The 25,228-nt window shown below is 39.6% G+C and overlaps 1 protein-coding gene across 4 annotated transcripts in view; it reads left to right on the forward strand.

Moving 5' to 3' along the window:
- The first annotated feature begins 18,471 nt into the window (after window positions 1-18,471).
- The window catches only part of LOC100565517 (HBS1-like protein), a 45,574-nt gene continuing 38,817 nt past the window's right edge, over window positions 18,472-25,228 (forward strand). The window contains exons 1-4 of one of the 4 annotated variants that reach the window (XM_008114539.3): window positions 18,473-18,766; window positions 21,672-21,737; window positions 22,344-22,475; window positions 24,211-24,405. In XM_008114539.3, the coding sequence (XP_008112746.2) occupies window positions 18,724-18,766; window positions 21,672-21,737; window positions 22,344-22,475; window positions 24,211-24,405 (436 nt within the window). In that variant the 5' untranslated portion in view covers window positions 18,473-18,723. Of the gene's footprint in view, window positions 18,767-21,671; window positions 21,738-22,343; window positions 22,476-24,210; window positions 24,406-25,228 lie in introns of all 4 variants that reach the window. The other 3 variants (XM_003223290.4, XM_008114540.3, XM_008114541.3) reach the window with 3 other exon arrangements.

Genomic DNA, 25,228 nt, shown 5'->3' on the forward strand with positions numbered 1-25,228 from the left:
TGGCAACCAGGACTGTCTCCGTCCCATGGCCAGGGCGGAAACCTGACTGGAAAGGGTCCAGGCCGGCTGTATCATCCAAAAATTGTTGCAGTTGTCCCAGTACAGCCCGCTCTATCATCTTACCTAAGAATGGAAGGTTAGAGACAGGACGATAATTGGCAAGGGTCATGGGATCCAAGCTAGGTTTCTTTAGCAAGGGACGAACCCTTACCTCTTTTATGATGAATATTAGTCCTAATTCTAGTTTAGGGTAACAAAGTGCAGAAGGGTTTTGCATATGCCAAAGGCCTGAAGCATTTTTAAAGAACAAAACAAAAGGATATTCTCTTGAATTGTTCTCTTGTTACATCAATTATAGCTTCATTGGGAAATCTTCCATTTGAATGGTCAGTATTTTTTTATTGACAATGTCTGACAAAGGCTGGCATAATCCCTTTGCCTAAAGCTAACACATACATGGTACCACTGTGTGATGCATGTGGTTTTCATTTAACTAAATGGGGGTGGGGGGAATGGTTGAAGGAAGGAGGATGGTGGCACACAGTAAAATGTTGAAACTGTCAAATTCTTTCTGAACTAATTACCAGATTATAATCTTGTTGATATCTGGACACTATCCAGAATTTATTTTATCTCCTTCACCTTCCAATAAAAATGACATTTTATCGGAGCAAATAGAAATATCTTTCCTAAGATCATTTTTATATCCTGACCCTGAAGGGCCAGATCACTAGACATGAGAGTTCGGTGCAGAACCCCATTCTGGCCATGTTCTGCTCTCCCAATATTTCTAGTGCGTTATTTTTCTTGCATTCACAAACCCAACCTCCTCTGCAAGTGTAACGTTTTAGTCTGTCCTATTGGACAGATATAATTTTATTAAAGCTGTTAGTCCATATCAGAAAATATCTTCACTATTTCACTAATATCTGAGAACAGTATGGGTGGGCAGACAAGAGAGTGGAAGAACCTTTTTTGTCCTTTCTGAGTATTACCTTACATGAGTTAATTACCTTACATGTGTTTTTGACATATTTTAAAACCTTTTCATACAGAACCTTTTTTATTGTAATCAATAAACAATAGTGAAACTATCCCACTATACCCTTGCATAGTGGCAATGAAAGAAGATCCCATTTATACAAAAATCAAGCTGGAAGAATAGCAAAATGGTGTAAAATGAAATATAAAACTTTACAATAATACCTTATGAAATGTCTAGATACCTTGGGAAATTGTATTTCCCTATGAGAACTTAATTTACTCTTGGCAAACATGATAAAATGCTTAATTACACTTAGCAAAAAATATTTTTGGGAAAAAGAGAGAGCAAGTCAGACAGAGGGAGGCACAAGAGTGACAGAATCTTGGCAGATCAACAAAAGGAAATAACACAAAAAGAAAAGGATTAGTGAAAATAAAGATGAAGAGAAGATCAAAAACTTGTATTGGCTAAATTCCAGAAAGCATTTCCTACATTTTATAAGCAACTCCATTCTTAACTGTTTAAAACAGAGGAACTAGTTGATCTTCACCTAAAGGAATACTGACCACCCTCCGTGTTAATGAACAGAGGCCCTTATAGATACTGAGGGGATACAAAATGTAGTTCAATTGTCAACTGACTAAATGTCATGTCTTGATGTATCATATACTGAACAAAAGTTCCATATAGAATGAACCCAGTGGTTTCAGTGACTTTCCAGATGTGTACTCTCAGTGAACTTCATCAAGTTGTCTACTGAGAAAGCAACAGAGGATTCTGGGGCATGTTCAGAAATAATACTGTACTATCACTTTACCTTAGCCATTTTTTCTCATTGGGTTTTGTCATTGCTTATACAAGTTGAATATTCTATATCTGAAATAAATACAACAAGAAGCATTTCAGATTTTGGATTTTGTAACATCTGTATTTGCATCTCATTTGAAAATACCCTTCAAGGTGCAAAACCCTTAGACATCATGAATTCTTGTATGTATAGGTTTTCATACACAAAATGCAAATAATAGTGAACCATATCGAAACAAAGGATTTCCAGTCCAAGAATATCATGGGATCATGCTGGGGGATCTAGAAAATACTGAGGGAGCATGTATATTGTCTGATGTGTATAAATGAAAGCATGGATACGAGTCCCACAGATAAGAAATCATACAATATACATGTTACATATTCTTATCTGCAAATATGCAATAATGCCAAATCAACATGGGTGACTGATACCGACATCTTTGTGTTTTATGGTTCAATGTATAAATTTTGTCTTTTAACTATTGTCTATTGTGTATAAAATTATGTTCAGGTATGTGTAGAGGTGTATACGAAACAAATTTCATGTTTAGCCTTGGGTCCCATCTCCAGAATATCTCATTATGTATGTATATGGAAATACAGATATTCCAAAAGGTCCAAACATACAGGTGACATTCAAACTGTGCAATTAACCTCTGTATGACTAAAGAATTCCACTCTATCATAGACAACTCTTTAAATCATTTGTCTTATATATCCATTGTCATCTTACAGTGCAAGGCTATATACTATGTCAGTCTGTGTCAGGACCCAGGCTGCAGAGCACCAATAACCTTACACAGAGGCCAGAATCTAACTAATATCTTTATTATAGAAATATATAAAGTCAATAAAAACAAGTGAAGAATATAGTTCAGAAGCAGACCTTTCAGGAATGGCCAAATATAGTCCAAGAAAATAATGTCCAATATAAGATATTAGAGTTCAAAGTTATAATCCATTAACCGAAACACACACTTTGCCAAGCAGAAGTGTGGGGAGATGACAAGGTCTTATAGTCCATTGAAGCTTGACAACAAGGCTGGAACTTAAGCTTGATTCTTGGCTGGATCAATGACTTGAAACGTGGCAACTTGAAGCATGAAACAAGGTCCGTGGCAAAACGTGAGACAAGGCAAGACTTGAAACTAGATCCAGGAAGCAGGGAACAAGGAATACGAAGTCCACACACGATCTCTCTCTCCAGCTGATCAATTGACTCCGCAAGGTTCCCCTTGCGGCAAAACCCCTATATAGGGTCTTGTTTTCCCGCCAACAGAACACTTTCCCTGGAGAACAAGAAGCGAAACCCAACTCTGTCCAGATGCATGACTCCTTAGAATTTCCCAAGGGAAGCAGACCTAATCAGCTAGTTGTTTGGCCGCGATTCTGAGACTCCGGCGATTTGCCTCCCTGACTCCTCTATCTCTATTATAATTGTCCTTTCGGGAAAACGGGGGAGAATTCTGCCCAAGGCTTGTTTGGGTAACTTCCTGAGGACAAACATCCTCCAGGTGGAGAGGCTCCGATTCAAGCGGAACCGGTGGAAATCCCATGTTTTCCTCCTCGTCTGCCACAATAGCACTAGGGACGGGACTACAAGGCCCATGAGACATCACAGTCTGAGAACTGAAGGATATCATGTCTAATCCAAGTTTTCTTGAGTAAACAGATTATTAATATGAATTGTAAGCATTTGGTATTTGCTGGGGTTTGGTTCCAGGATACCTGTTATGGTTGAGCCTTCGGGCTCCGATAATAGAAGAAGGGGGCATAAGACTCCTCGAGAGTCAGACTCTTTCGAGGAGCGTGAACGAAAACGGCTCCAGGATTTGTTTGCAGACCCGACAGATGAGGACTCATTTGAGGGTTTTTCTGAGGGTTTGGAGGAAGAGATGGCCAGCTCGGAGGAGGAGGACATGGAATGGACTCGTGTGAGGGAGGATTTGGGTGTTGGGGAAACAGGCAATGAAAGCATGGGAGGTGAGTGGCGGGTTGCAGGATCAGACCCATGGACTGGCTGGAGGGATGGAGCGGGATCCACAGCTGGGGATGCTGTGGGGCGTAGTCAAAGGTGCTTTAGCTCTGATGAGGATGATGAGTTTGGGGCGCCTGGAATTGGGATGGCAGCTGACAGCGATGATGAGCTTGAACTGGGATAAATTGGGGTTTGGGATCAATGTCTAATTGCATTGGGCAAGGTAATCTGGACGGACGCTTGGGCTTTTGTTGGGGAACTTCCTGAAGACGGGTGTGATTCGTTGCTGGATACGTAAGTTTACCAAGGACACTGGGCATCGACGGCGGGAGGAACTGTGCGGGGTTTTTCTCTGTGCAACTTGTGTTTAATCTCAATAGCTTGGACCTCCGTCGTCTTTTTGACAGGCAATACCTACTCACACTGGATTGACGCTGGACTGACTGACTTCGATTCTGGATTATCCCTTCTGCTGCTTATCGGTGAGACCTTTGGATTCCTAGACGGCTACGTTTGGCTATTGACCTCTGGACCGGATTGGGACCCTGCTGACTGCCGTTTCCCTGACTGCTGAGCCTGGACCTGGATATCGTTGGCTGTTGAACCTTAAATTGAATCCTGACTACGACCACGTTTTCCTTCGCTGCAGGGAGGAATAAACAAGCCTGGTTTAGTCTCCTGCTGTTTCTGAGTAGCAGAGAGGAATCCGCTACCAGTCTGTTGTTTACATTCTGACTCCTGTTGATCCTCCTTTGTTTGCATTGTTTGCCAGGCTGAAGTAAGCACTTTTGATTTAATCCGGATTATACTTCTGTTTAACCCGGTTTTTTCCCTTTGAGTTGTTTAAGCTCAATCTGAGTTGTTTTTTGTTACCTATCACACTGAAGTCAAGTGTTTGCCCTGTTTTTTGTCTCCTACGGGCATTTTTAGTTTTGTAATCTCAATAAACTGAGTTTTGCTTTACTCACTGGCGTTCTGTCTCTGACAATACCACTACCCCCACTGCACCATTGATACCAAAATCTGTAGATGATCAAGTCCGATTATGAATTGTGATGAATATATAAAATAGTAAAATCAAAGTATGCTTTTTTGACTGTGTGCACATGTGAGTAGGTGATAGATGCAGAATCCATGATATGGAGGGTAAACTTTACTAGGTTCAGCAATAGAAACTAGCGCACTATCAGGATTGTACTGATATATGCAACTCCACAATACATTGTTTAAATGGGGAACACTTGGTATAGCAAGGAAGGCGCTCAATATACTTTGTATGAGTCTGCTAATTGATGTAGGATAGATGGTACAAGGAAGCACGCTTCAGTGGAAAGATAAAATAATGATTTAAATTTAGCAGGGGAAGAGACCAATTTTCTGCTTTTGGGACTCTCTGTGGGCTGTACACACTGCTAAAATAGTAACAAAGAAGAAAGAAAAGGGGCTTGAAAAAAATCTATACACACACACCACACACACACACACTAATGTTACCCAGGACAAAACTGTGACCTATTTGAGAAGTGGGTGTTCAACTTTTTTTGATGGCCAGAAAAAGAGTGGTTTGAAAAAGCCAAAAGCCACAAAAACTTCCTTAAGAGTGGAATTTTGCCTACTCCTGCTTTCAAACACCTTCAACAGCCATTGTTGTTCAGTACTGTATATACAGTACTCCAAGGCCAAAAGGTACTGGAAAGTTCTCCCACTCACTTGAACTGAAATATTCATACAGCAAATTAATGGTTCACTGTTTCTGAGGCTTTCCCCCCCTTTGCAGTTATCACAATTTCATAATGATTCATTTTTTTCTGAAAGGCTGAATCATACATAGTTTTAGTACAAGTCATCTGTTGATAGTGGCATGGAGGACTATGTTTATCCTAAAGTCTTACAACTACAAATTTTGACTAAGTTATTCTGTACGCTGTGTCTCAGTAGAGCTTATGCACAAAACATGATAGCAATTAAAACAAAACAAAAATGTGATGGGCTGAAGGTCTGCAGTAAACTCTTTTTAGAAAACCACTTTCTTCATTATTAGAAGATTGTACAAAACACATTTTGATTTTAATGCATTTTTTGGCTGTGTTTCCCTATTTTACAATATTTCTGGGCAGTGATGTTAGGGATAAGGTTCTTTATCTTTCTTAATTGTAGACATGGATAGTAGACATTTCAGGCAGTCAACACATGTTCAAAGTAACCTATTTGGACTGTGTAGATAGACTTCCATCGGCCATCTCAGACTCCTTCTAGACTGCCATATTATCCAGATTATGGTTTGCCCATGCCTGGGTCAGAGGTTTAACAACTCTGTGGACTTTTAATATTTTCTGTTTAGGGACATATGTCCTATTCATACATGGGGCTACTTTATCTCAGTACTTTGTGAGAATCTGATATAAAATCTCAAGCATTTTGAAAGTTTCTTCTACTATGCTTCCAATGACAAATTAAGTCTTGTGGCTTTATAAAAAGTGCTTCTTGCTAAGAGCTACAATTTTTTGCCTGAAAAATCATTATAACGTTCACATAGGAAATATCAACAATATCTATAATTTTAGGAAAGATTAGCTGTTGGGCCTAAAAATGAATATATGCAGTTATGATTACAAAACTGTCACAGTAAATTCATCAACATGATGTCCCAGTATTGTACAAAAATTTTTATGTCTCCTGAACCAGAATTCTTCTATTTGGTGCCATTTATTGTACATGGGACATAAACATTCTTCATCCTAGGAACTTTACACTCTAAATTTAAATGAGAAAAAAGCTTATCCAGTAAAGACAACAGGAAATCCCTAAACACAGCAAGCTATTGATCAGAATTGGTTTTTAATATGGAAGCAAAATAAAATAAATTCATGTATTAGTTCTCAAACATTTTGCTAAGGGGATATAGCACAGCAACACAAGATCTTTGATCTGAATGCAGCAATTCTGCTTTCATACCAAACCATGATATAATTTTTAAAAAATCACAAACTATGTGTTATTGCTCCAAAAACCCACATGTTGTCTACTTGGCATCTTATATATTCAAAATCCAATTAATAACATTCAGGTATGTACACAGGCAGGAACTAATTTTCTGTTTTGCTATAAATTTGCAAATCTTCTATCACTAAGTATAAAGGATTTGCTGTAAAATATATGTGCACAGATATAACTAGACAATCTACAGGTCTGCATTCCTACCAGGACACAAGCTGTTGCTTTTCATCCCTTTTAGCAGGTAGTACCTGCCATGTTACAAACCCATACTTTAACCCACGAAAATCATTTATTCGCAGAATTAAGTGTGTGAGAGTTGCAGTCAGTGACAGACTAAAAATAATCACATATGCATATCCCCTGCGTCCTCATGTGTAGAAAATGTGTTACTCTGAAGTAACACTTCCATCCATTCACTATGCCACACGGTGTAATTTTTCTCCCTGTGTTGCTGATTTAAAGAGTTCATATGTAAATAGCATTTACAAGTGCTTAACCTTGACAACCTCTGTCACTCTGCTGTGACTTAATGAGCAAAAAAGTTCACATTGAAAAGCACAAAAAAGTTTAGGAGCGAACAGCACAATTCTAAACATGCCAATGCAGGAGTTTCATACAGTTCACTGGGAGTATGCCTCACAATTTCATCCTTTACAATATTTTGCTAACAGAAAAGGAACAAGAACATGAACAAGAAAATGATGTTGTACCTAATTTACTGCTGTAACGAAGCATAATACTAGAGAATTCTAGTCAAATTTTAGCCATAACAATAAAATGAACACCGGTATAAACTCTAAAAGATTGGACAAATAAAATACGGTAATTTCGATCAGGTAAGCACACAAGTTTGGGGAAGGTTTTCCATAATTCGGGCATTACCACAGAAAAAAAACCCAGCCAGAAGTAATGATAGAAGACCCCCTGAAGATCTCAAATGAACACATGAATATATACGTGACTTTTGATATCCGGTTGTCAATCTTTAGCAGAGGCCAAGCTATAGCAGGTTTTCTTGTCCTAATTCATGGTCAATAGAGATTGAATATCCCTTATCTGAAATATCTGGGACCAGAATTTATACTTTTATCAGATATGTTTTGATCTGTTGATCATGTTTATTTTTATGTATAGTATGTTTTGTTTACCCAGATTTTCCCAGATTTTAGAATACCTGTATTTGCATGTCTGAACCTAATAAGGTGTCAGGGAGGTGGGCCCTAAGATAAACGACAAATTTATTTATGTCTCCTATATACTTTATACACATAGTCAGAAGGTAATTTATATACAACATTTTAAATAATTTTGTACATGAAATAAAGTTTGTAAGCACAGAACCATCAGAAAGTGATGGTGCCATTATCTCAGCCATCCATATAGACAATTTCAGATATGCAGCATTTCAGATTTCAGAATTCTGGATAAGGGATGCTTAACCTGTAAAAGAGATACAATGTGTGGACTGGACTACTGTAATTGAGATCCTGCAATTTAATAAGTAATTGGGAGGAAAAACAGGAAAAATTCTTTATGACAGACAGAAAAGCAAAATCCAAGGAATATGTCTGAGAAGCTGTGAATGGAAATAGCATTAAGGTAAGGGTGAGAATCATGCAGTCTCCCAATGTTTTGAGACTGAGTTCCTGCAGTCCTAATCAGCACAACCGATGGTGAGGAATGCTGGGAACAGCAGCCAAAGTACACCTGGAGGGCAGTATTATTCCTACTCTGGCACTAAAGAAAGAAACCCGAGACATAATTCTTCAGGTTGGGATCTATAATTAAATGCATGTTAGCTCGGAATAAGTTCTATTAAACTTTATAGGAAGTTTTGGACTGAGTACAAGTCATTCAGTCAACCTAACTTCCCACATTTTCCCCTTTTCCTTTAGAGTCACCCCTCTGGAGCCATGGGTTGGAGCCTCCGGTGGTACAGTGGATTAAAGCCTTGTGACTTGAAGGTTGGGTTGCTGACCTGAAGGCTGCCAGGTTCGAATCCAACCCGGGGAGAGCGCGGATGAGCTCCCTCTATCAGCTCCAGCTCAATGTGGGGACATGAGAGAAGCCTCCCACAAGGATGGTAAAAACATTAAAAAAAACCATCCGGGCGTCCCCTGGACAACGTACTTGCAGACGGCCAATTCTCTCACACCAAAAGCGACTTGGTGCAAGTCGCTCCTGACACGGGAAAAAAAATCCATGGGTTCTGCATCCATTGATTCAACCAACCATGGCTTGAAAATATTTTAAAAAATGCATTCCAAAATGCAGACAATTCTACTGAAGTGTAGGTATGTCCAGCTGTTGCCTTCTGCCATTTGATATGAAGAACACCATTTAACATTTTATATAATGGGATTTGAGTAGCTACTCTTTTGGGATCCACAGAGTAGGGCTACTAGTACCAAAAACCAATAGATATAGAGGGCCCACCATATACAATACACTTAGTTTGTGGTATCTCTTCTCGTTATTACTTCGGAAATGCTCATTGGAGGAAAATCCTGCCGAATTGCATTGGTTATTACTTAAGTGTGAGCAGCAATAGTGACAGTAGAAAAAGCAAAAATCCTTGCCCTGGGATAAAGGGGAAATGTAAATAAAACAAATAAAAATTATCATTTTTACCACAATTGAACTATATTGTTGCTAGACATCAAGAAGCAAAGGATCTAATAATTTATGTTACTTGCTCTACTGGGTCTCAACTAAACCGCAGCTGTCCAGCTAAGCATGATTCCATCCAATATATGCATCCTTAGTAAAAATTACTGGAACCACTCTGAATATTAATTGTTCTTGTATTACATTTATCTATAGTTGACAACTTAATGCTAGATATTTCCTTTTTAAAGTTATGTCCCAGGTGCATCAATTAAGCATTTAAACAAAGGGTGCTCTATCGTCTATTTACTTTCCAGTTGCCAACTGAAGACATGGTGGGTTATGTGTGACTGATTAAATACAATACTTCAAACTTTTGACTTTAGTGTCTAATAATAAAAATGGATAAGATTAAAGAAAGGCTTAGGCAGGCAACTGTTTGTAGAAGGAAGGCTAATTTAATATTTGTTGCATCCTTAGATTGTTCTTGACACTTGTTATAATGTATTTTATGAACAATAATATTTGAGTGTTATTCTGAGCAAAACTGTTCATTAATACATAACTGGACTTTTTACTTTTGAAAAGTAAAATTTGTCCCTATTAGTTAACCAACTATTTTATAGCAGTTGTTCTAACTCATTTCTTCAGGTAAAAAGTTCTTTAAAAAGTTGTCAACAAAGATTAGAAAAAAAGCTAAAAGACGCATCAGAAAAGAAAGAGAATTCTATTAACTATTATTCTATTAATCTATTATTAATTCATCAGGTGTGATTAACAATTCTATCCCACCGGATGAAGAACGGAAGACCAGACTACCTATTACCCCTTTATCCCCCTTTACCCTAATCTGCAAATCCCTTTCCTGGTTACCTGTTCCCCTATCCCCCCCCCCCCCCCCAATCCACCAAATCACTATCCCTGCACGTTTACTTAACCCTTTTTTCCCTTCCTATCTTTTATTCATGTATCACCTTTTTAAAAATCCTTAATAAAAATTATTTTAAAAAGAAAGAAAGAGAATTGGGAGAAAAATGGAACAATGCATTGCAAACTCAGGCACTATATTAATATATGTACATGTTTATTACTGTGACTTTTGCTATGGATGTTTTAACATACAATATACTTCACCATTTGATTGATTTGCAGTTTGGATCTTTTGGCATCTACAGAATGTTTGCGTTAAAGGGAATTCATATCATCAAATTTGCTATATCCAAAGGAAGATGTGCAGAGAATGGGTGCTTTAAAGGAGGGCTAGGCAACTGTTAAAGAGTAGTCGGCTACACTGGGACCCTATGAAACCTAGGATGGCTGTCCTCTCCACACACATACACAAAGTATTTATTTTCAGTCCCCAAATAACCACAAAGGCTCTCTAGGACACATGGGATTATTTTCACCCAGGGCGGACCTTTTTTTTTTGTAATAGGAAATGATCAGGAATTAGCTGCCAGCTCACTTCCAGTTTTTGAGGGAGAGGAGGCCTCTTCTGGGCCTAAAAATGGCACGCAGGGGGGAGGGGGAGATGGGCTAAATACCCCTCATAGTTCATTGGAGGGGATCTGGAAAGAAATATTGAACAAAATATCATGAGGGACTGTAATCTACATATCCCTACTTTATAGTATACAGCTGTGGGTAAAGAATGATCAGCATCTCCTTGATTGCTGCAGCCAGATTTAACAATCATTTTCCATAATAGCTTGTAACTGATAGAAGTTTACATTTCCAGCATGAATAAGTGACCTTTTAATAATCTCCAATGTACTCATAATAGTATCAGAAAACCTATGCTGTTCAAAGAATTGGGGTGAAGTAATTTAGAGGTTGAGATCATGTATGATCACTGGTGGACATAGATTTCCATGAGTGTTCTTCCAAGCTTCCTCATCAATATTTTGCAAGATCTCAGCTGATACAGGCAGAACCCACTCCAGAAGACAACTTGTGCCAAATTTGGTTGATGGTATCCCAGGCATCATTTCACCCAGGAACAAGAGCTATTGTGCTTCTGGATCCCTGGCATATGACATCAACTGGGTTTGCACCCAGTTCACCATACTAATGCCCCCCCCCCCCCCCAATTCCGTTTCACCAGCAATCACCAGCAAAATCAGAAGGTAGAATTGCACCCCATAGTGACTCACACACCATCCCTCTTTCCCCCATCATATGGGGGTATTGGGGAAAGGCACATTGGTACCAGACGGAGGGAAACAACAAAAACCTCATGTAACTCTGTTGAAGCTACCCAAAAGTCAATTTACCTAAAATGGTTGGTGAGGAAGCTTCTTGCAATGCTTCCTTGCCACTTCGGCCATCAATGGAGCAGGGCCACGGCCTGCATCATATGAATGCATTCAGTAGGATCCAAGGTTGAAGAGGAATAAGGAGCATAAAGGTACTAGGTAACACCACCTTCTGCAACTACCTTCATGGTGCAACAAGAGGTTACACCAGTCTGTGTTGCCAATAACATATGAGCCTTCCGGAAATCACAATACTCACAGATATTGGGAAAATGTTGTTGTTGCTGTTATACTTGTTTATTCCCCATGTTTATCTCAGGAAGCAACACCGAAAGCAAGACTGTTTTACTAGATAACATCCATCCCCATTGCTTGGAGTCACAGGAACTAAAATAATAATATTAATGTCAATACAGACCCATATAAAATAAACTGAAATAACACTCTGCAACACATTCACACAACTCCTGAAATAACCAACTATAGCAAAGCACAGACCACCCCCAGGTGTTCCTCAAAACAAACCCTTTTCACTATATTAGTTTAACTGGACTGGGATGCTGATTTGTTTTTGAATTGTGTTGTCGAAGGCTTTCATGGCTAGGATCACAAGGTTGTTGTATGTTTTCAGGCTGCATGACCATGTTCCAGAAGTATTCTCTCCTGACGTTTCGCCCACATCTATGGCAGGCATCCTCAGAGGTTGTGAGGTACAGTCCGGAAAAACATACAACAACCCTGTTTTTGAATTGTCACGGAGTTACATATTTGTATAGTATTATTATAAGAACCTTGCTTATTTTTATAGCGTTTCATCATTTTTAGAAACCTTGGTAGGTCTATTGGGAATGGACTTTCCTGCATAAAAGCAGGTACAGAAATAACTGACTAAATAAAATATATTGTTGTTGATGCTGCTGTTGTTGCTTTCCTTAAAATGATTTCCAGCTTACAGTAGTCTTAAGACTACCTATCATGGGGGAGTGTTTTTTTTTTGCAAGATTTGTTCAGATGTGTTTGCCTCTGCCCTCCTCTGAGGCTGAGGCCCTTTCCACACAGCTGTATAAAATCCACATTCAATTAGATTATATGGCAGTGTGGACTCAGATAATCCAGTTCAAAGCAGATAATGTGGATTATTTGCCTTGATATTCTGGGTTATATGGCTGTGTGGAAGGGTCCTGAGACAGTATGACTTATCCAAGGTCACCCAGTGAGTTTTCCGTGGCTAAGCAGGGATTTGATCCAGAACCCTAGTTCAAGACAGAACACTATACCATGCTGGCTGAAATAAAGAATATAATTATTTATGCTTAACATCTTCTTTTTTTGCCAAAACTTTTTTCTGTATAAGGCTTTTGGAAACTGTTGAAATTGCAGTGGGGACAACAGACATCCTCACTGAAACAGGAGAAGAGGAAGGGTGAAAAAGCAACATGAGAATGTGCACAGAGTAAAAGATGGAATGTCAATTAACTATATCTACACAACAGATTCTGGGCCCTTCCACACTGCCATATAACCCAGAATATCAAGGCAGATAATCCACAATATTTGCTTTGAACTGGGTTATTTGAGTCTACACTGCCATATAACCCATTCAATGAGGATTTTATACACCTGTGTGGAAGGGGCCTAAGTTGCAGGAGGTAGGTGACAGCCATCCTACCTGGAACACTGCACCTATTTGTCATCCTCTTCATGACTATTAGACCATTATAGTTCTCATTCCTGCAGATCGAAAAATGAAGGTGGGATATAATAACCTCCCCAAGATTACAAAGTTCTATTTCATGGTATTACATAAAACTAGCATAATTTAGTAAAATATATGTACAGCATCACTTACCAGTATATAATATTTTAATTTTATTATAATTACAGATACCATACGTTTTGATTTCATTACAATTACAGATACCAAAATATTTAGGCACATTGTGCTAATGTATAGAACTACAATAACACAATGTAATTGGCTCGTCTTTTTTCCTGGAAAATTATTGTTTTCAAATTTGTGGGTGTCATTATCAAGACCCTGCATATTTTCAATATCCACCCAACTCTGTGGTATTATTGTACTTTTTTAAAGTGCAGAGTGACAAGCACACTGATAAAAAAATCATCATACTACAGACATTAACTTTTATCAGATAGGTTTTCAAGTAGATTTATAAAATGGAGACTACATCTGTTATACAAGATTAGCCTTTAAAAGATAGTGTATTTCTTCTAGCAATTGAACTTTACCCATTACATTTTTTTGTTCTAGCGACAGAATTTTACATATCAGAACTTGTGAAAAAAATTAAAAACTACTAATAAACTGATAATTTTCCCTGGCTATCAGATTTACAAAATGAAGCATATAGCCTGATATGGAAAAATGTATTGACATACTATGGTTCCAATATTTAATGTTTATTTCATAAAATCATATATTTTCCTTTCAACCAATACATGTATAAAATACTATTAAGCCAATTTTACAGACAGCAAATTACACATCTACTTTATTTGCTTTACTTTTGTAAAGTGATAAAGCCGATACCATATAAAGAGACAGCTCTTAAACAGAGATTTGACACAAAGTTTTAATTTTAGGAAGTGAAAAAAAAATAGATCTCACAGCATGAGTAGGCATGAGACAGCCATCAGATTTTGTTGGATTGCAAATCTTTTCATCCTTCACCATTGACTTATCTCAACATGTGAAGGCTACTTTTCACCTACCTCAGGCTTAAAAATCTTACCTGCTGCCTCTTTTGGATCTTAATATTGCAAAGTATGTGCAAGTCAAGTATTCTTTATCCAAAGTGTCTGGGACAAAAATACTTTTGGATTTCAGAATATCTGTATTTGCATCCTAATTCTGTAGCTGTCTGGGCAGGTTGTCCATTTCGGAGAGTTCCACGAGCATCATTCTCCAATCTTCTACTGTTGATGTTGTTTGTTATCTCCAATATTTAGCAAATCATATCCTGACTGCTGATATCATGCATTGAAAATTATGTTGAAATTCATTTATGAATGAGACCTAATAGAAAGGTTTCAGCTCTAAAATAATTTGGATGTTTAATATATTTTCTATTATTTTGTGTATTTTTTGTCCAATGTTTTTTGGTTTGTGGACATAGCTACAACATCTGGTAAAAGGACCCAAACGCTGCATTACATTTCCAAAAAATATTCTCTTAGGTTGGATTTTAGCTAGTTATTCTAGCATCACCTACCAACAATACGTTAGCTTATAAAAATTCTTGTGGAGGCCATAGTTGCGGGTGGATTTAATCCCTCTTTTCCACGTGTATTTCCATGTACTCATTTCAATATTATGTCCAATGTTTTGTGCCCATTCAATTATGGGATCTTTTACTTGATCTTCATCTGTGTGTGTTTTTTTCAAAGAAATACTCTGTATATTCTAGCAACCCGTTTGTCTTTTTTCGCAGTTGTAGGCCTAATTCTGCATCTTCTTCTTTGTCCTGCGACTGCCCAAGATCTCCAAGATATCTCGGGGCCGTGAACAGATGGCCTCCTGTTGACAACTGGGAAGGTCCTTTGTTTCATGACCCATCTCTGGTTGGCATCTGGGGTGTGGATGTGGTGTCTGGAACATTGCCCAAGGGGAGAGGTTACTGGAGTTTAGTTTTTGAGTTCATGAACATTTGCTTTCCTTTTACAGAATTTAATAATAAAGTAATAACAAAAGTAATAAAATAAAAATAGAACAAAGACAGTCTTTGAGTGGTGCTTAGAGAGGGAGAGGGATAGAGAGATATGAAAGAAGGGGGAAGAGTGGGGTATTGCCATGGCTGAGCAGCAGCTGAGGAGGTCATTTGTAGTATTTTATTATATTTTTAACTTATTTGATTATGCACACGTTAGCAGAAGGAAAATTAATTAAAAATAAGAAGAGAAGTGAGGGAAGATACATAGTAGCCAGGGAGGGAAGGAAGGAGATACAAAGTTGCTGGGGCTGGGAAATGGAGGTGCTTTGGCTAGCTTCCCGGTGGAGAGGGGGAAGTCGATCAGCTGGAGAATCTCCTCCGCAGCTGTGGAGGGACACCTGCGCAGACTGGCCAGAGCCATGCTGCCATGCTGTGGGTGCTGGGATGGGTGTGTGAGGATCTGGGGGTTGTGATGGGTGAGCTGCTGGTGGTCACGGCAGTACCGAGGGACCATGGGAGACAGGAGGCCATTTCCAGTTCATTATAGCCTCCATCCTTAGGAGAACTATAGATCACGGATTCCAATTCATGTATATCTTTTATTAAGGGGAAGGGCCTGGGGTCCTCGATAACAGCCCCATCCCCATTCTTAACTATGAGTTGATTTTAAGTTGGATGTAATAGGTGGTCTGTGGTTTGCTCTTCTGCACACTTACATGTCGTGGACTCCACTTTGTGGTCCCATTTCTTAGGATTGGCTCTGCATCATGTGGTACCAGAGTGCAGTCTGTTCGGCACCTTCCAAGTCACCCAGGAGGAAGTCTCTCATTCGGCATCAGCCATGGCTTGAGATTCTGGGTTTTAGCCTGCCACTCGCTTGCTGAGGTATTCTTGCAAGTATCTTTGTAGATCTTAGAAAACTGTTTCTTGGTTTAAGGCGTTGGCGTGCTGGCTGATATCCAAACAGGGGATGGGTGGGAGATGTCACTGCCTTGGTCCTTTCATTGTTGGCTGCTACGTCAAGGGAGCATGCTTGTTTCATCAATGTGTAACATTTACACAAATGATCAGCCACTGCCAGAAGGAACAGAGAATTTCATCTATGCTGACGATTGTGCCATCACTGCCCAAGCAAGAAGCTTTGAAATGGTTGCACAGAAGTTCTCTGAAGCTTTAAGTGATCTTATTGTCTATAACAGGGAAAAGCAACTAATTCCTAATCCATCTAAAACACAGACGTGTGCTTATCACCTTTAGAACAGACAAGCATCTCGAGCTCTGAGGATTATCTGGGAAGGAATCCCACTGAAACATTTCAGCACACCAAAATACTTGGGAATCACTCTGGACTGTGCTCTGACTTACAAGAAGCACAGCTCGACTATCAAGCAAAAAGTGGGCGCTAGAAATAATATCATACAAAAGCTGACTGGCACAACCTGGGGATCACAACCAGACACAGTGAAGACATCTGCTCTTGTGCTTTGCTACTTTGCTGAATACACATGCCCAGTGTGAAACACATTTCACCACGCTGAAACAGTGGATGTGGCTCTTAGACATGCCATATTATCATAACAGGCCGTAATCCTTTAGTCCAAGACATAGAATCATAGAGTTGGAAGAGACCACATAGGCCAACCAGTCCAACCCCCTGCCAAGAAGCAGGAAAAACACATTCAAAGGACCCCCACAGATGGCCATCCAGCCTCTGCTTAAAAGCCTCCAAAAAAGGAGCCTCCACCACAGTCCGAGGCAGAGAGTTCCACTGCTGAATAGCTCTCACAGTGAGGAAGTTTTTCCTAATGTTCAGGTGGAATTTCCTTTCCTGTAGTTTAAAGCCATTGTTCCACATCCTAAGTCTCCAGGACAGCAGAAAACAAGCTTTCCCCCTCCTCCCTATGATTTCCCCTCACATATTTATACATGGCTATCATTGTCTCCTCTCAGTCTTCTCTTCTGCAGGCTAAACATACCCAGCTCTTTAAGCCGCTCCTCATAGGGCTTGTTCTCAAGACCTTTGATGATTTGAGTCGCCCTCCTCTGGACACATTCCAGCGTTTCATTTCAATTGCGGTGCCCAGAATTGGACACAGTATTCCAGGTGTGGTCTGACCAAGGCAGAATAGAGGGGTAGCATGATTTCCCTGGATCTAGACACCATACTCCTATTTACTTATTTATTTAATATACCGCCCTTCTCCCCCAGGGGGACCCAGAGCAGTTTTACACAATGGCAGAATCAAATGCCATACAATACAACAAGCAGTAAAAACCAAACATAAAACATGAACAAAAGCCAGTATCCAAATCAAATTAAAACAATTAAAACCATGTCACCATTACAAAAGGGGAAGTTTTGAGCCAAAGTCTGAGCCAGTTTTGCAGGCCAAAATCCCACTGGCCTTTTTAGCTGCCGCATCACATTGTTGGCTCATGTTTAACTTGTTGCCCATGAGGACTCCAAGATCTTGTTCACATGCACTGCTGTTGAGCTTGGCATCGTCCCCCATTCTTTGCATTATTTTTTCCGCCTAAGTGAAGTATCTTGCATTTGTCCCTGTTGAACTTCATTTTGTTAGTTTCGGCCCATCTCTCTAATCTGTTAAGATCGTTTTGAATTCTGCTCCTGCCTTCTGGAGTATTGGCTACCCCTCCCAATGTGGTGTTGTCTCAAACTTGATGAACATGCCTTCTAACCCTTCATCTAAGTCATTTAAAACGACGTTGAACAGAACCGGGCCCAGGACGGATCCCTGCGGCACTTCACTCCTCACAGACCTGAGTTCAGAAAGTGCATTAGTATGCCAAATGCGTATAAAACCAAAGTACGTTTTTTCAAAGTTTTTATGGCCCTCAATTTTACAGGCCTGTGTTAATTACCATTAAGCTGAGCGTATATCAAACCTAAATGACAAAAGGAATAGGCCTCCAGTTCCACTCTGACAGGCGTAGCCAACTACTTGGCAAACGCTCCTGGCCTTCCTCCCAAGCAAAGACAGCCAACCTGTCAAACGAAGGCAGCTTTCGAGCGTTGACGGCCTGCGCGGCGATTGGCCCGCCTGGCGCCAAGCGATTGGCTATTTTCTCTGACGCAGCATAAGGCCAGCGCCAGCAAACAAGGACAACAACACTCACGAGGGTCCCGCGCGCGCCCCAACCAGCCGCTGAAACATCTCGAGGGCGTCGCGCATGCGCGCTCGAGGCTGAAAGAAAACGAACGCGCGCAGGAGAGCATGCGCAAAAAGCCCGTAGGTGGGGGCTGGAGGAGGAAGAGGGCGGGGCGTCGCTCGATAGGCCCAAGCCGAGCAACATGGCGGCTCGGAGGCGCTGTAAGTGCCCACCCTTAGGGCTGTAAGAAGGCCTACCTAGTCCTACCGCCTCGTCTCTCTACCTCAGGCCTCCATCGGCTCGCTCGCCATGGCCCGGCATAGGAATGTGCGTGGCTATAACTACGACGAAGGTAGACAGGACTGCCGTCGCATTTCCTCCCCTTACAGTTTGCTTCTTTCCTCCTTCGGCAGCCTTTTAAGAGGAGTTTCACTGACGTCGGCCTGGTTACACGGAGGGGTGTGTGTGGAGAAAGCGGGGGGGGGGGGGGGTCGGGTTGAGAGGGTGGGTTCCCGCTTCTCATGAGTTATCTCGCCTATTATGGAACAATGGTTTGGTCCAGGCGGGTTGGAATCCCACAGTTTGCCTTGCCAGGGGTGTGGCTATTTCGACCCTGGTCTGTTTTGGGAGATTTTGTTTCTAATAGAGCAGTGGTTCTCAACCTGTGAGTCCCCAGATGTTTTGGCCTTCAGCTCCCAGAAATCCTAACAGTTGGTAAACTGGCTGGGGTTTCTGGGAGTTGTAGGCCAAAACATCTGGGGACCCACAGTTTGAGAACCACTGGTTTAGTGTGATGAATTCCGAAGAGTCTTGATGATCTTGGGACCCAGGCAAGCTCATATAGGGAGATATGGTCTGACTGGCTGGACCATAATAGGTGATAACTATCATTTTGAATTGTGCTCAGTAACCACTGTAATAGAGGTTGAGGCAATAGGTGCATCTGTAGAATGAAAGCTGTCTGACACAATTTTTAACTACCTTGCTCAATGCTATGGGACCCTGGGATATGTAGTGTGGTGAGGCACCAGCATTCTTTGGCAGAGAAGCCCACATAGCAGCCATGGGAAAACCTCAACCCTCCAGGTGTTTTGGACTTCAACTTCCACAATTCCTAGCAGCCGGCAAAGGTTATAAAACTCCCAGGATCCAATGACATAATAATAATAATAATAATAATAATAATAATAATAAACGTTCCTGCCTTTCTCCCAAAATGGGACCCAAAACGGCTCACAACATTATATAAAAGAGAATACAAAACAATATACATATGTAAAACAATAACCTATAAAAACAAATTTGCAATAAGAAATAAACATATTTTAAAACATTTGTCTAATATAGTTATTGCAGGCAACTCAACAAGGCAGATCGTAACGTTAGCATGACTCAAGAAAAGTTAGCCTTCCTGTCATTACAGCTAAGTGTCTTCAAAGCTTGCACGAACAGGAAGGTCTTTAGCTGGTTTTTAAAAGATGTCAAGGAAGGGGCTGTTTTAACCTCTTTGGGGATGGTGTACCAAAGTGTTGGAGCAGCCATCGAGAAGCCCCTCTCATCGCCACCAACTGCATTTGCGCTGGTAACGGCAGCGAGAGGAAGGCCTTGCTAGAAGATCTTAATGTTTGGGCAGGTTGGTATGAAGAGATGCGGTCAGATATGTAAGTAGGATCTGAACCGTTTAGCCATGGCAGTGAAAGTGGTGTCCAACTGCATTAAATCTGCAGTGTGGATGCACCCAGTGTGGCCCAGTGGTTTATGGGTTAGCCTAGGACACTGGGAGAACAGGTTTCAAACCCGCACTCGGCCATGGGTAGCCCCTGGCAAAAGCACACACTTTCAGTCACAGAAACACAGTGATCACATCGCCATGTATCTGAAGCTACTTGAAAGTACACAACAACAACAGGTTTCAAATCCCTTATCTGAAATGCTTTGGGCTGAATGTGATTATGGATTTTGAAATGTTTGCATTTATGTAATGAGATGTCTTGAAAATGGGACCAGAGTCTGTACACAGAGGTTGCTATGAGTTTTCCGGGCCATGTGTCCATGTTCCAGAAGCATTATCTTCTAACATTTCACATACATCTATGGCAGGCATCCTCATGAAAGCCTTCAACAACACTCTGTAGACAAAATTCATTTACATGTCATATACACTTTATACACACCCTTTGAAGGTTCCTTTATAATGTATTTGAAATATTTTTGTAATAATTTTGTGCATAAAACAAAGTTAGTGTACACTGAATCATTAGAAAGCAAAGGCACCACTGTCACAGCTATCTATGTCGACAACTTAGATTAGGGAACATTTTAAATTCTGGATAAGGGACACTTGTAAGGGTCACTAAGGCTTTTCTTTTAAGCACTACCACAAACAGGTGAATTTGCAAATGTTATCTCTAATCAGTGTACCCCTGGGCCCACTGATTAGAGATGGTGCCTCTGTTGTGTGTGCTAGAGCCAAAAAGGGCATTGATGTTAGGTCATGCTAATGCCTTGTCAATTCAGGCAGGTGGCTGACACTGTTGAAAGGAAGATGAGGTGTTAAAAACCTGTCTGCATAGAAAATGTAACTGATGTGTATAAACTTAAGAGATCCTGATAATGTTTTAGCATTGTACACGAAGAGATATATAGACATATCACTTTACTGGAGAGTCAAGATTCAGTTCAGTGTCTTCCGACTTAAATGTTTGTCAAAAGATGTACTATTTAATAATACTTACAAATATGGTATCATTACATCTGTTGTGCTTGCCATTGTTCTGCTTTAAAAATGCAATATTAATATTGTATGTATTCAGCCCTCTACATGTATGGGTTTTGCTTTTGCCGATTTGATTAATATGTTCTCTCTAGGAATGTCTAGGTCCTCCGACATGACTTTTGTCAAAATCTGGCAAATTTAAGCTCAGTTATTTCTAGTTTATTATTATTACTTGTTCTGACTTATGTCGGAATAATCACGTAGAAGAACCTGTTTGCTATAACATTTTAAATAATTCTGTTACAACTGATCATAAATATAGAATCATAAATTCATCCAAACCTCTGCCATGCAGGAACATGCTAACAAATAACTCACCACAGTCAGCTATCTAGCCTGTTTAAAAACCACTAGAGAAGGAATGCACTCTGAATCAGTATATTCCACTGTCAAACAGCTGTCAGGAGGTTTTCCCCCAAAGTATTTTAAATAATTGAAAATTCCAATTATAAGAAGCTTCATTATATTTTTCCTATTTTAGACTTTGAAGAAGATGATCTCTATGGACAGTCTGTAGAGGATGATTATTGCATTTCGCCCTCAACAGGTTAGTGTATCCTGCTTGCTTCAGAGATGATGTGCCATATCTGGTAGACTTCTTCTTTGGTGCTATATAGATGTCTACTGTAAACTGGCCTTTGTAGAAAATACTAAGGTGTACACTGGCATAGCAGTGACTTGGAAGAAAATGGGAGGCACATATGGTTTAATATCTTTTCATAATGTGATGAAGTTCCTAATTCAGGCATGAATTCTAAAAATAATTTGTTTATTTTTGGAAATCATGCCAGATTCTATCTACCTGCCTGGAGAGCAGTTCTATACAGTTCATATGCTTCCTCCTTCTGAGGACCAACAGTCTACACTTTTTATATAGCTGTTGCCAGTTATCTCTACTTATTGCCTTAATCATTTGCCTCTTATATATCTCCTAATTACATGTAGATGGTCAAGAATAGAGGCAGATATCTGAACCAAATTTTCAAGAAAATCTGTTGAGAGTTGTTAGAATAATATCTGTTCTCCATTAAACTGTTATAATAGTCATTGGAAATATTTCTTGAACATGACTTTTGTTTAAGAAACAAAAGGATTTGGAAGTTTTAGGATAACTGAATACTAATAAATATTCTAATGCTGGTTTGTGTCATAGCTGCTCAGTTTATATATTCAAGACGGGATAATAAAGCAGGATGTCCTGAGCCATTAGAAGAAGAAGAATATGGCTATGAAGATACAGAACATAGCAATTGTATCTCTCAGCAGTTAACTGAAATACAAAAAGGTAACTACAGAAACAAGATTAATTTAGACAGTTAATATGTATGGATTGTGTATTCTAATTAATTTGAAGCACAACCTATACTTATGAATAAGTCTAGAAATTTTAGTCAAAATTGATCTCAAAAGCTTAGGTGGGCTACGGATCGATGAGAATACTGTAGCTTAACTTATCAAAAAACAAAGCACCCCCTTCTCTGCGGAGCGTAGCAAAAGGTGAGAGCTTAATCTGTCTTGGAGAACCCAAAAGAAGCATTGACCTCCTGTATTTTCTCTACAACAATGCCACTTCTGGACTTTTTAATGTCCAAGCATGAAAATGATGGTGGTGGCCAGGGACAACTGGCCTCCTGATCTGGCATCAATTCTTTCCCCTTTGTAGAATGATCCTCAACATATTCATGGATCATATCACAATCCATAATTTTGGTCCTAATCTGTCCTTGACTAACACATGAGGTCAATTTATACATGAATACACATGGTATGGATCATTATTTGGTTAGTAAATTGATCGACTTGCTTTCAGACCAGTTGCATTTAGAAAGAACAGACATTAATAAAAAATGCCATCAAGTATATAATTGAGAACTGGTTGGTGGATAGATGAACAGATGATGGAAGAGTCTTGGTATCCTCTTTTTTACTTTCACTTATCAGACAGGTCATTGTTACTGTGGATACCTGTGAAAGTTGATTGTATTGAGATAGAATTAAAAGGGAAGCAACACTCTTTTGCCAACCCCATAAATATGGTTCCAAAAGAAGTTGTCATGATTTCACTGAAATCATGCGGCGACATGAGAGAAGCCTCCCACAAGGATGATAAAAACATCAAAACATCCGGGCATCCCCTGGGCAATGTCCTTGCAGATGGCCAATTCTCTCACATAAGAAGCGATTTGCTGTTTCTCAAGTTGCTCCTGACACACACACAAACCTGGAATATAAATACTGAAGCTGGTATGTTTTTACAAGTAAACATGTGGGAAGGCAATGTGCCTAAAAGTGTGCGTGGGAGGCCTCTCCTTGTACAGTAGAACCTTTTCTCTCTGCTTATATGCAGTCTCCCATACTCCCCCAAAATATGCTTTGTACGCAGGCAATTTTGAGGGTACAGGGAGCTATAATATAAATTGGAATTTGCCAATCTCCTGAGTTTGCCGTTCTACTGAAAAACTTCACTAGATTTCACCCACAGTCCCTCTTCTCAATATGTTATATTGACCTTTTCACACATTCAGTCATCTTAATATGTGAGGGAGAAACAGGCCTCATTTTCCTGGTCTAACATTTGAGGAGCCAAAAGATGTATTGACCAGTGTAATACAGTGTAATACACTTAAAACACTTGTAGTTATGACAGTAGTCTGCTGGGACATGAGACCTGAAAATATGCTATTTATCTTAGATATTCACTAGAGTAACTATAAATGCTTAAAATGCATTTAAGTGTTTCCATAGTGATTTCCTAATTATATATAAATTACTTAATGCTGAATATATGGAGATTTCTTTTTTACTTTTGACAGATTGCTCTTGATAATAATTGTACTGGTAAATATTTAGCAAAGTAAAGAATTCTCTAGATAGGCACAGCAGGGATAACAAACATTGTCTCCAGATGTAGATGATGATAGTTTGCAGAAAGGAAATTCAAGAATCTCTCTTTTACTATTTAATTGTACAAGTGTCTTTTCTCCTGTATAGTTATAGCTGGGTTGTTTGTTTGTTTTAAGCTCAACTTGAGTCGTGCCTTGACCATATGAGAGAAGTGCTTGGAGAGTCTGTGCCAGAGAAAGTGATGGTGGAAGCAGTGCTGCATAGTAAATTTGATGTACAGCAGGCTTTGGATTCTGTGCTTTCACAAGATAATAAGCCAAATCTGAAGACAAAAAATGAGGATACTGTGCTTACAGGGAAGGCGCCAAAAGGTATGTTTACATTTAATTTTCCAAGGTTTTACTGTGGATATTTTCTTGTAAATAGGCTGTGTATAAATAAAGCAGCAATTTTTAAGATCAGTTTTTTATCTTTAACTCTGTTGAAAGAATAAACAATTTTTCATTATACCATATTTTATCTCATAATAGTTGCACGTTCCACTCTTGTTTCACAAAAAGGGATGTGTGACTGTCATGCGAGGGAATTTTTTTTTTTTTTTGGTTCTGAAACAGTAACTTTTTGATAAAACAAAGTTGAAAACAACTTGAGAAAATCACCCTTTCATTCACTCACTTGCACACCCATCTATCTGCTTGCCTACTTCTTTCCTGGAAGGGTGTGGCTGAACAGATGGATGGGTGTGCAAGTGAGTGTATGTGTACATGCCTGAGTGGGCAAGTGGATGGGAGGGCAAGTGAGTATGAAGCGATGGATGGATGAGTGGGTGAATGGATGGGCGAGTGAGTGGATGGGTGAGCGAGTGAGTGGAAGGAAACTAGCCTGTTTACAGTGGGGAGGCAATCTATGTCATGGGTACAAGTAGTATGTGAGGAATCACAAACTACCGAAAACAGGACCCCTAAAGTGGACTGTGACTATTAGGTGATGGTGACTATTATGTGATGAAATACAGTATCTATAGATCTGTATATCAGCAGTTTGTAAATGATGCATGAGCTGCAGTTGAACTGTTATCTTTCAGGTACAACTGCAGCTTTTTGTAAATATGTGTGGAATCAAAACTGTGTGAGCTAGATACATGTAATTAAGATAATAACTGCTTAAGTTATAAATTAGTCATTTCCACTATAG

This window comes from Anolis carolinensis, chromosome 1 (genome assembly GCF_035594765.1).
Source record: "Anolis carolinensis isolate JA03-04 chromosome 1, rAnoCar3.1.pri, whole genome shotgun sequence".
NCBI lineage: Eukaryota > Metazoa > Chordata > Lepidosauria > Squamata > Dactyloidae > Anolis > Anolis carolinensis.